Source organism: Ambystoma mexicanum, chromosome 6q (assembly GCF_040938575.1).
Source record: "Ambystoma mexicanum isolate Mex_15411 chromosome 6q, UKY_AmexF1_1, whole genome shotgun sequence".
In the NCBI taxonomy this organism is placed as follows: Eukaryota; Metazoa; Chordata; class Amphibia; order Caudata; family Ambystomatidae; genus Ambystoma; species Ambystoma mexicanum.
Genome location: NC_090937.1, coordinates 467,530,972 through 467,544,096, shown reverse-complemented (window position 1 = coordinate 467,544,096; position 13,125 = coordinate 467,530,972). Strand labels below are relative to the sequence as shown.

At 41.2% G+C, this 13,125-nt stretch overlaps 1 protein-coding gene across 1 annotated transcript in view; it reads left to right on the top strand.

Annotated features, from left to right (window-relative positions):
• LOC138515240 (uncharacterized) overlaps positions 1-12,806 on the top strand; it is a 47,413-nt gene extending 34,607 nt beyond the window's left edge. The window contains exons 4-5 of the mRNA XM_069630184.1: positions 4,528-4,778; positions 12,727-12,806. Coding sequence (XP_069486285.1) covers positions 4,528-4,778; positions 12,727-12,806 — 331 coding nt within the window. The remainder of the gene's footprint in view (positions 1-4,527; positions 4,779-12,726) is intronic.
• The last annotated feature ends 319 nt before the right edge of the window (positions 12,807-13,125 follow it).

The window sequence follows — 13,125 nt, the reverse complement described above, 5'->3', positions numbered from 1 at the left end:
TGATGGCATTTTTTAGACGGTGCAAAGTAACTTTGCACTGCCAACAAACACCCTGATTCATGGAGCAGTGCAAAAATACCCGTTGCACTGCTCGTGAACCAGGGTGGAGCAGTGCAAAGTGTATTTTTGCAGCGCAAAGTCACTTTGCACTGCAAAAATACACTTTGCACTGCTCCGAGAATCAGGTTCTTTGCTGGCAGTGCAAAGTCGATTTTCAGCAGTGCAAAATCACTTTGCACCATGCAAAGTCTCAACACGTTACGGCATGTGCCATCATCTTGAGGCTTCAGACATTATGGTGAAACAATATAAAGAAATTATATATTACGCTAAGTGAACAAAGAACAAACAAAAAAAAGACAAGTTTGGCGTTACTATTACAAATACACCTTACTCCAGGAAACAATTATTAGGAAGAAACTCTTTATAGAAATGCTCAGCGTTTCATGGAAAGATGAACCAGCAGGGATGTCATTTAGGTGTCGCCAAGGGATCGCAACTGTGACCACTGAAGTCTCCCTTGCCACCCCTCTGGTCTCCCTTGCTGCCCCTACAAAATAAATCTAAAAAATGTATTATTTTTTTTTTTAATGCAAGCTCCTGGGCTGTGGACAACGCCATATGGCTCTTTGCTTCTGAAGTGGCTGGCTTTCTTGTTCATGCCTCTTAAAACAAAAAAACAAGAACACTGTCTCCTCAAGTCTAACACTTTCAGCAATGACCCTAAATAAGAAAGAATAGGAATACCAAATAATTTGTCTTTCTGGAATTCTATACAATAATTGCTAGACTCATTAAAGGTTTATTTCAGGCACACATCAGGGGGTGAGAATGATTTACTGCCTGATTCATGGAAGTGTTTTGTAATGGTGCAATCCCATAGGGAAATGTTCTGTGAATCAGGCCCCTAGTCTGTTCTTAAACACCTCAACTCAGCCTTTCATCCTTCTGAGGTCGATAAATGAGTACCAACACAGGTTGGGTGATATTGTATGTATATTTATTCTATATAAAGCGCTTAAGCGTAAATGCTATATAATTACACATCATTATCATTTGGCCATGGACGTCTGCTTGCATTCACAGTATTTTGGTAATAGGGGCCTATACACACTGACCTTAGCGCTACATATGGCCATCCATTCTTGTACGAAATGTATATCACATTATAGTGATATCGCAACGATATTTTCCATAGTGTACTTAGGAACAAAGCTATGTGATGCCACTTCCTGTTTTGTCAAGGGGTGAAAGGTCATGTTCCATCGCTTTACATGATCTTACTTTGGGGTGAGTTCAAATGACATCACTTCCTGTGCCGTCATCAGAGGTCATGGTCGTGTGATGTCACTTCTGCTACCCGTGGCATTTTGATGAAATGACGTCCTTGTGATCTAGAGCAACAAGGACATGTCAATCGTGTAGCTTAGCTTAGCACTAAAAATGGAAGAGTGGCAGAAATGCGTGACCGAGCGCTACACGCAGTAACATCAACATGCAAAGGCGTTGTTGGACCCATGACGACATGGTGCAGGGCACGGGATTGGGAGTGCAATGTTTGTATCTCTGAGAATAAGTGGGTGGATGAGCCCAGTATTCAAGGTGTACTGAAATAATAATTAGTTAAATAAATCTTGACCTCAAATAAAAGAAACCAAAGTATGCAAAAAAATCTAATATAAAGTATCAAAAATAAGATCAAAATAACGATAGAACTTGATGTATGAAAAAGTTTATAAGCCAGGACTAGAAGATAATCATTAAAAAAAAACAAGTTATCATAAAACAAATCATAAAAGCAGAAAAATGAATCTTCTCATTAAATCCATCAGGAAATAAACAATGTGGTCTAGTATTCTAAAATAATTAATGTTGCAACAGTCTCTCGCCATCTATCACAGAGTGGAAAAGAATCTGCAAACCCAAAAATTATAGTTCGTTCACAGAAGGTCCCTTCTCCAAGAAATGGAAATGGTAACTGAGAGTTTCTTGTAATAATACAGTTACGCTCACCATTCTGCACCCTTTTCTTTAGTTGATGAAATCTCCTGACATTTGTCTCTGCGGATAAAAATCCATGCATACAGGAATGTGGGTGAGGTTCACAAAATAGTGGTGTGCTCTAAATGAAAATATGCGTAACCCCATTTGCAGAAGTGTTTTGCTGTCAATGTACATTACAGCTACCTCACAAATCGGCTTCAGCTACTTCAAAATGCTGCTGTCAGATCAGTGCTTCACCCCCCCCTTTCCAACCACACGTGTCCCCTCTCCTTAGGCAGCTTCACTGGCTTCCCATTGAGAAGAGGATACTTTTAAATCTATATGTATCGTGCATCGTGGCTTTTATAAGCAGGGTGCAGAATACATCCAGGAAATGTTCCTCTCTTATATTCTGTCCCTTCCTTTGCGATCTCCGTCTGCCCTTCTGCTATCTGTCCCTCGCTTCAGACTCTCTCGCATAGGCGGGCGTGCTTTTTCGGTGATGGCTGCAAAAGCTTGGAACTATATCCCTCCCTCCTCTCCTCTCTTCTCAGCGCCATGATGACCCTGGGTGTGTGTGCGCTTTAGAAATTCACCCAACATAACATAACAGATAAACAAAACGGGCATAAGCACACTTGTGCCAGTTTACTAACGTTTATGCAATTGACGTAAATGGAAGTGGAATTCCGTTTTCACACACTACACATGTTGTGAGCCTTGAGTCAGGCTTGTTAATCCTGCTCTGACTCTCTCTTGGTGACTGCCTCTTGGAATTCCGTGTTTCTTTTTTTATGACATTTACAATGCGCAAGTGTTTCTAGGCACGGCAATGACAATGGAGCGAAGACAGAGGGAGGTTAAAATAAACGATCTTACTAGGCCTTGTGTCATTCAGTTCGTACAAGTGCAATAACGCAAAGTGCAGGGGTGTGAGGGAGGGAGAAGGGGGAAGTGCCAGGGAGAGGCAAGGGGGAAATGCAATCAGGGAAGCATTTCTCTGAGTATGTGCAGCCAGAGCAGCGCAGATCTGGGAAGTGAAAGGAGATAGGGCTCTAGGAGGAAAGGAGACAGTGGGCCCGATTCATGGAAATTCACACAGAAATCACACAAGGACTGCGTGCCAAGAAGGACAGTGCGTGAGCCTGCGTGCAGAAAGAAAAATACGCGCCCCATGTATTCATGGAATCTAAAGTGCAAAGTAACCGTATTGGCAAGTTTGGGTGCAAATACTTGCAACCTTCAAACAGTGTGTGGGGTTCCCCGTAAGCAGGCCTGCGAGTCAGGGATCCTGTGCGGGTTCTCCCGTAACTCTATCCGGCACCCCAACAACATGCGTATGAAAATTCGTAACTGGGCAATAACTCGGGAGATCAGCATGCAAACCCCCGTAACACATTCCTACACCCTGCTACACTGCTACACTGCTTACACGCACCTCTAAGGTACAACGGAACCCCGATTGAGTACAACCACCCTGAAATCTGACATCCACCCTGAAATCTGACATGCAACCCCACCTGCACGCTGCAAATCCTACGCGCAAGTATACTTACGACTGCCTTCAGGTGGCGGTTCATATGAAGGGCGTGTGTCGCCATTTCCCAGCCGAGACATTGAGCGATGGACTCCATGAATAGGTCTTGTGCCGCGCAATTGTGGGTGTGCGTGGGACTACCATCAGACCGTTCCTCGGAACGCCCACTTTTTCACAAGTTCATGTTATGTGGCCAGATACATGTCCAGATTGCTGGCGTGCAGTGTGGGAGGGGATACCCTCTCCTATTTAGGAAGGCCTTGTAAGTTAAGGTGGTTGCAAAATTTGAGAGGACAGGTGTGCAAATCACTCGAAAACTGCTTGTCATTGCCAGGACAATGTGTTGCACCTTGAGACGGACTTGCTGGTGACCCTGCGTCAGAAGGTTCAGGAATCTGTAAAAACCTCATCTCATAAAAGACCTGTTACAGCAGCACAAGATGGTGGTTAGTAGGGGCAAATTAATTGGGAAATCTGTTTCATGTAACTATTATGTCTGATATTTTTTAGAACTTTGTTCTTTTAAAAATGTAGACATTTAAAAAAAAACTCTAATCCTAAGTCTTAAACCTTTTTAACGCTTAACTCTTTGTAACTGGTTTAACTGATTATGAAAACTTTGACTTGATCAAAGCTCTTTTTAATGTTGCTTAATATGTTGTAAATATTTTAATTGCTAGGAGGTAGTTAGTGAGAGAGAGGTATGGGAGAAATGAATTAGAGGGTTTAAGCCCCCATTAATAGAAACAGAGGAAGCTTTGCATGAGCACCAATGGTGGTGGCAGAGAAGAGACATAGCAACAGGCGAGTTGTAATTTGACATTTTATTGTACTTCTGTATGTCTACTAAGGATGCTAGCATATCCTCCTGAGACAGTGTTTACTTAATTCTGTATGTGGATAATATACATTATGCTATAAAATGATAAACTATTCTAAACTCTGTCTTCTACATTGATAGTAAATGCAGCACTATACAACTAGTAACCACTGTTTCCTTATCTCAGAAATATCGGTGATGCAGAGGGCAGTGATGCAGAGGACAGTGATGCAGAGGACAGTGATGCGGAGGACAGTGATGCTGAGGGCACTGATGCAGAGGACAGTCATCTTGACCCTCACCTAATCAATGTCAATTCTGCTTTAGAGGAATGCAGCACCGTGGACCATGTCGATCACACCGACAATACCTATCTAGTCCAAATTATGGATATGATTGCACCCATTAAGACAAAGCAAATTAAATCCTGTAGTATCAGTAAGAGATGGTAACTCCTCAATAATCTTCTCTCAGGAAAACAGAGTGCAAATGGAGGTGTACTCCCAGCCAAGCAAACTGAAAAAAACTCAAATAAGCCAGACAGGGTTATACATTTTCCACTCTGGAAGCTAAAATGGCATTCTATGCCCAAATAATAGATGCTAAGGTGCTTCATCTGATGCTGCAAAGGAACTTTTCAAAATGGTTAGGGGACTGAGAAATCCCTGTACAACAATTCTCACTATCTCACCTTCCATGTAATGTACCCAAATTCAATTGTTCTTTTGTAAAAAAAGAAAAAACCTAGATCCTGTATCAGATCTCACTCCTGGTGATTTGTACCAAGAAAATAGATCCACCTAAAGATTTTAATATGTTGCCCAGCATGTAACTGTTTGACTTCAAACCCCTAGAGCCATCATACTGAACCTCAAGCCAACCGGGTTTCCAGGGAGCGCTGCCCTTCCAACATTATCAAAGAATGTGTGGACACCTTGACCCCCATGATTAGCAAATTCTTCAATGTATAATTCATAAATGCCTCTATAATAGACTTGACTGTGCCCCTTGAGCCCAAAATTATCTCACATGCACACAGCGAGGAAAGCCAATACTAGCTCTCACCAAATTTCCAGCCACAAGCCCAGACCATCACAAGACGACCTATCCCGGGGGATGAGGTAACAAACTATAAAAGTACCAAGCTCCATTCAGGCAGTGAGGATCATAGAAACAGAAGTAATGTGTTTGGAGGAGGCTAGAGGATGGAGAGTGATGAAAGAAGCAGAGGGTGGAGAGACAGAAGAGAGTGGTGAGGTGGCAGCAGGGGAGAGAAAGAAGAGGTGGTAGGAGTTAAAAGGGTCCAGGAGGAGGTGTTAACATCAGAGGGTGAGAGTGAATAAAACGAGGTGGAGGGAATTCAGACGTTACGGAGGAGGTGGTAAATTCAGAGGGTGCAAGTGATCAGAAGGAGGTTTTGGTGATTTCAGAGGTAATAGTGAAGTAGAGGTCGTGGTAATTAGAGTCTCCAAACTATGGACAAAACATTAGGTGTACTTCTGGACTGTACTCTGTCCATGGCCCCACAAGCGTTCATCTATTCAGCACTAATAGGTACGACCTAATGCTCCCCAATCAGATCAGATCTCTACTTTCAGAAGCACACTGTGCTACCATCGCAAGAGCCATTATAGGCTCTAAATTGGTGGTGGATCATCTGAAATCATCATTTACTGCCTGCAGATACTGCAAAACACAGCACCTCGTATCATTTCCACCAGCCTCAAATGAGCCCACATTACTCAGGTTCTCAGGAAGCTTCATTAATTCCAGTGAAAACCAGACTTAATTTCAAACTTTGTTTTGTATTGTATATGGTAAATCAAATATCAACCTTTTAAAAGTAGTATTAAAAAGAGTAGATGATTTAAAAAAACAAATATAAATACCATAGACCTTCTGACTAACATTGAAAATCTAATTCACCCATCATTTATGAGTTTTAGTTGCACGAGAAAGATAAAGCTATTGAGACTTGCTTTTACCCCACAACAAACGTTGATTTTCCAGATCTATAAAATACAGACTGTGTACAAAATGTTTAAAGTGCAGGATACACAGTGCAATTAGAGCTGGACATGTCATAATCAAATGTTTGAGATTCCCATTCTCAGTTTCATTGCTCTTTTGGGAGCTGATTTCAAACACATAGTATTTCTCTAGTAGGAAGAAGGTTAAACATAAACCTCATGAAGTGTCCACACAGCTGAGCATTAGGAAACTTGAGATAAGGTACCACTACTCCTATCTTTTTTATGTTCTTTCTTAAGTTGAGTTGATAGGCAATAATCATGCACAGCGTTCCATATTTCAATCTAGTCATCGTGATTAATTGCTGATTTCACACCAAAGGAATTATGTAACAAGACATCACTAGGGGTTTCAGAATGATGAAGGGTGTTTATGCATAACTGGGAGAAGTCCCTGACAGGGATTAATTTAGGATCCTTTGTCAGAGACTGAAAATCCTTAAATATGGACTCCCTAGGTGGATAAAAAAATGTGCGATACAACAACAGTTTCTTCCAATTTACTTGTGCTCCCAAAGACAAAAGGCTCAGCTTGAAACGAATAACTGCTGCCAGAACAGAGTTAGAGAGTCTCAGAGTTTTACACCACATCAAGGATTCTAGACAATTTGTCCATAAACAAGGGATGCCTGATTTCAACCCCATCATTTAATTTGGGGCCCACTTTACCCTAATAAAATGTAATTATGGGTATTAGTGAAAATGTACCATATTTTCTGTTTATTTTGCCCACTTGACCAGCTAGCAATATTGCCATGTGACATAAGTAGTCCCAAATGTAGGCTCTATTGGGGTTGTATACTAATTGACCTTTTCACAATTGTCCTCAGGAGAATTGACTTCGGGAGAAATTACCTAATTTAGAAGGTCAATTAGGACATATATGCGGGGGGAAACACCCCCACCCAATCCAAAACCCCCTCTGACCCCCCACCCAATCCCCTTATATTATTTATAATCCAAAACCAACCCAATACATATATAAAATAACTAAAATAATATAAAGGTGAATTGTGCAGAAGGTCAATTAGGACCCCTGTAATTATGTCATTGTGCAAAAGGTCAATTGTAAAAGGTCAATTTGAGTAATACCTCTATTGGGTCTAGCAGTAATTGGAAACCCCAGATAGATCGGATTAATCATTGTGTCAAGTCTTGAATTGACAATGATCCCTGTAAACCCTGGGGATTTCTTTGTAGTAGTGAAATATAATGTTTTTGTAGCAATTATGGAAAGACAATTATCCTTAGTAAAAACTTAAAAGCATTGATTACGCACTGTAAACCAATTTGTGTGCAGTCAAACAATAGGAAGTTGTCTGCATATGCCAGCCAAGACAATTGAAAAGAAACAAGTTTCAGCGACACAAAAGCCACATTCTCCAAATATTCATCAATGACAGAGTCATGTAGAGATTGAAGATGCAGGGGTCCAAAATAGACCCCTGTCTCAACCCAGACTGGGTAGGGATGTTTCTGGAAAGGTGACCAGTGTGTTTAAGCCTAACCTGGATATTTGAATCCCTATGAAGATTTTATATAATGTTTAGTAGTCCTACGGGGAGTACCAACCTAGCTAGTTTAAGCTACTGCAGGTCATAGATCATAGGCTGCAGACAGATCGATTTACAACACACATATTAATTAACATTTTTCCCTCATGACATATCTTGTAGGTATTTTATTATGAAACCAGTAAGAGCTGTGCCAATATTTTTCCTAAAGCCTATTTGCTATTTTTGAAGTCTACAAAAGCACACAGCCCAGTGTTCTAACTCCACCAGAACGAATGATGATAAAATCTTACTATCTGAGACAATGATGGTAAGGGGTCTGTAGTTTATAGGATGTGTTCTTATACCATTTTTAAACATAGGGATCACATAAGAGGTTTTCCAGGTAGGAGGAGTCATTGAATCACTCACAATTGGTTTGAAAAGAATATACAAGATGCAGGTCCAATTTTTTGGGGCAACTTTGAACAATCAATTAGAGAGGTTGCTCGGACCTGCTGCATGTGAATTACTAGCCTTTTTTCTGTTAGCAATTATTTCATCATAATCAAAATTAAGAGACCAATCGCTTCCCATGTTATATTCTGAGTTTACCGCTAGTGATGTATTTCTTGCATATAATTTCCCAAAACATTTTACCCACAACTATTCTTGGGCAGGATTAAGTTGTCGTTCAACCTGGTTTCTCTCTAGGTCTTTCAAGCTTATCACTCTACCACATAAAGCTCTTTAAGGACAAAGCCCGTTTACCTATTGATTTAAATGGCACAAGTCAAGTTGGCCACAAAGAGCAACCATTAGATGTACAATGTTTTTCAATTACATCAGTCAACTCGACGCCTCAGTAGATCGAGTTCTGTTATTGCAGACAAATACCAGAACATGTATGTCCAGAAGATATATGTGAATCAATGATTTGTATGCCTTCAGAAAATAAGTAAAGGCGCTATTGTTTTAATAGTATTTCTCACCTCCTTCTCTGTATCCATGTTTGAAGCTGTGCACTTCCATACCTCTCGGGGCTGTAGTGCCTATCTACCTAACTAATACCCTAGTGTAGCAGAGGACATGCTCGAAGAGACATCAGCCAGCAGGGCATGCAAGAATGAGAAAGAGAAGCCAACTTGGTACACCAAACTTGGTACCACCAAACACTGTCACAGCACCTCAAAGGACTAGAATGTTTTTTGAGCACTGTGGAAAACCTGAGGCTCTTTCCCTCCCTACTCCTGGGGGATTGTCTACAAAGGTGGCCAGGGGAAGGCAATCGATATTGTATCCTGACCCTGGGGGTGGACGAGCGAGGGAGGATCACCTGACTGGAGGGTCCTTTGGGATTGGGGATGTATTGCCCAAAGGCGAGACATGGTGCCCCCCCTTTTTCCAATAACTGCCTACCCGACATTCCCTCCTATTACATGACCACAGACTGTCCCCTTTTCCCTTTGACGAAACCTCCCCGCTCTGATAAAGCACGGCGAAATCCAACAGAGGCACTTTTCCATTTCTATCAATGTCCCATTAACAAAAGGTGAAGTCAGGCACTGAATACAGAACGAACACACCTGAGGACTGTCAGCACACCACAAGGGTATAAAAGGAGTGAGCAAGAGAAACTGAATGAGCGAGCTGGAGCCCGAGGAGGTCCACGAGTCAGAGTATGAGAACACAGGCGAACTGGGACGCTCAGAGAACCCAAGACCTACTGGGAGAGAATGGAGGGCCGAGACGCTGAGATCCTATGGTGTAAAGGGGCTAACAAAAGCGTGGGGAGGGAGCCACGTCTCCAGAAAGCTAGAAGGGGGTTAAGTACAAAGCTGTTCTCCAGAATGAAGTCTGTGGAAGGGTGTTTGTTATCTTGGGCCAGAGAAGCTGCCCAGGAGAGTTGGATGGGCTTGCGAGGAGCCTTTGGTCTTCAGTTGATGAGACCGCAACAGTGACATTAAATAAATCACAAGGCAAAACCAAAAACTTAGGGGGGTAACACATTGAGGTGGGCCTGGCCTCCAATTATAGATCAGTGGTCAACTGCAGCAGAAACAACATACAAGGTTCCCCTAAACTTCCTAATAAGAACATAATTAAATGCGAAGTGTATGTTGCAAAACAGCACAGGAGACTGACTGCTAAGTCAAATATTCTCTATTAGAACACAATCCAGAGAACTATGAATTATTGAAGAGTCCAAAAATAATTTCCAATATATGCCCTGTATAGGCTGTAACAGAAATTAAACACTTAATCATCTATATGGGAAAATAATTTTTTGGACTCTTCAATAATTCATAGTTCTCTGGATTGTGTTCTAATTGAGAATATTATATTTGACTTATTAGTCTCCTGCGCTGTTTTGCAACATACACCTCGCATTTAATTCAAGAAATCACAACAAGGGAGTTTAGAGCCAGAGGGGAACCGGTTGATGAAAGCAGAAAAGCGCGAGGGATGAAATGTTGCAAGAAGTAAGATAATTACAAGGACGAGCGTAGGATAAGAAGCGCACTGAAGAGGAAAGCTTTGATTGTCCGTTGTGAAAGTTGAAAGATGAGAGAAACAAAGTAACGAACGTTTGCGTGTACGTTAACACATGGTAAAAGGAGCTATAGTGAACAGAGACATTGTGTACAGGAGTGAACTTCACGGAGAGAGCGAATATGGAAGCAAGTGAAGGGAGGTTATGCTTGAGGGAAATGGCACGCCAAGACCCCATGAAAACTTGGTTAGGAATTGTAAAAAGGTGCCGGGGCATGATATTGAGAACAGCTGAAGTTGAACTGCAAAAAGGTGCCGGGGCACGATGAGAAGAGAAAACTGAAAGAGAGCCCTAGGTATCGGAGTGGTCCAACACAGGGCCGGAAGTACTGTGTGTTCATTGAAAGTCTCTGATAGGTCGAACTGCTGAATAACTGTATGAGGAGAGCTAAGGTGTCAGGGTGGTCCCGCCTGGGGCTAAGGAATACTGGGCATAGTCGAAAGGCTCTGATTCATCAATACATCAACCTGTCGTGAACTGTGAAAGTATTTTGAACTTATGATAAGTAGCAGACTTTCTGAGGAGAGGTGACACAGAGGAACTGTTACATGGAGGAACTTTGAACTTGTGCAACCAGAACTGTTTGAACTTTGTAAAAGGAACTGTAGGCAGAGCCTCTGAAAGCCGAGGGATGCATGCTGAATCCCAAGTAGCTCAAGACTTGGGGGAGGGAGCTGTAAACCAGCTCAAATACTATCCTGACCTTTACTTTGAAGCACCCCTTTTATATGGTCCAGTCCCATGCACATCATTATATTAGAAAGTGTGAGGGCAAGCATGGGTTTAACACAGACACTTTTGTTTTGATTGACTTTGGGCTTATATTTTTGTTCATGGTCGAGACTACTCCCATTATAGACGTCGGGCAAGTTAGGCAGTCTCCAAACCCTCTTCTTTACAAAATAAAGTTTTCCATAAACTTGAATCATTGTGTCTGTGTTTCTCTTATGATACCATGCCTGTCTCACAGCACTGACGTATAAATGTATATGAACAAATGAATGGGAAGTTGCAGGCAATGCAGCTCCAGTAGGACCATATGAAAGCCATGATGGGCTGGTTGTGGAAAGACTGGAGCGGGCATTCCAAAGCGGTAGTGTATTCTTAATGTTTTTTAAGTTTTTTTGTTTTTATTTGATTATATTGTTGCATTTTTCTTTTATCTTGTGTCACTCTGAGGTAACAGCTTTTATTTTAATTTTATTATAGAGAACATTTTTTACATCCCTTGAGACATTTGTCATGTCAGATTATGTTATGTCATCATATGTTATATTATGTATTCAGTGCTCTAAATTGACTGAATCAGTGCCATACTGTCTAGGTGAATGGATGGAAGGAAATAAGGGGGATATAAAGCTTACGCTAGATGGGGTGTAAAAGTCTTTTTTAGCTATTAAAATCCCATATTGTGTTCATATGGTGAATTAGATTTTCTTTTTCAACGTCACTGAGTGCATTAAGTACTTTGTCTTCAGTCGTGGGTAACACCCAGTGTGCTTCCAACAGTAAAAAATCATTAAGAAAATAACACGAGAATCATATAAAAGGCACTGCTGAAGGGAGACATACAATCAACCTGAGATGGTTTTCTTTTGTGGCTGTGCTGTCTAGTGCATATTCTTTCTGTGGGAGTAATTCCCTAATTGTTTCTATGAACGAAGCAATCATTTCCTGAAATGTAAATCTGCTAAAAAGTTACAACTACCATTTTGGGGAAGGAATTAATAATAAAAATTCTTAATCATCTGTGTTGAATAGGTTTTAAAAATTCCTACTGAACCCCGGTTTCTTCATTTCAGAAGGCAGACCCAAGCAGCACTAGTTGACCCAAGCAGCAGTAGATGATGGTGCCAGCCTCTGCATCATCAAGAAGTGAGTCAGCAGCAATACATTGTCTCTCAGGTGAGCTTGCTTCGAATAATCATTATCTGGAACAGTACATGTGCTGATTCATATTCAGCCTGATTAGGAGTTCCACATTTGTGAATGGTAGCCTTATCCTTCTGTCTCCGATTATCACCGGGCTGCATTAAAAACACATTGCTCGAAGGTAGATTCTTTTATTCTCTTTCAATGAGGTTCAGTTGGGTTAAAGCTTCTTGTTTCATTACTGTGATAGGAAACAGAAAATGGGCTACAAACCATAGGGATGGTATGGGATCAAAATTAGAGGGAGAACTCCCCTTTTTAGTTGTTTGTCAGTAGGCTAGGTAAGGCTTCACTGTCTGTATGGTTGAAGGCAGAGATTATTTTCCTCTGTGTGTCAATGTTCAGTTAAATTCTTTGAGCTTTTTTTTATGTTTAAGGTTATTTTCCCTCCCACATCACTCAGAGTCTGGCTTCTGATGAGGTCTTCATTGATTTGCTTTTCCTGTGCGTCTACTAGGTACACCTCCAGGTAGTTTCCATGGATTCAAATGTGATTAACCTCTGGGGTGCACCAATGTGTGAGCCCTTTAAGTTGGAGGAAAGTATTTGTGGATATCAACTTTAAACCTTTGCGGCCTATTAGTTCAAGCCTTGGAAAGCTTATTTATTATCGCAGGTAAGTGAAGATAGGCACGGAGAGAGTTCCCCTACTCCGTAATTCAAAATGTTGAGTGGTTGTCTTCACATATTAGCCTGCGCCAAAGATGGTCTTTAAATGAAAAAAAGAGTCCATCAGAATTTACTCAAACTTTTATTCGAGTAATATTATTTACTTG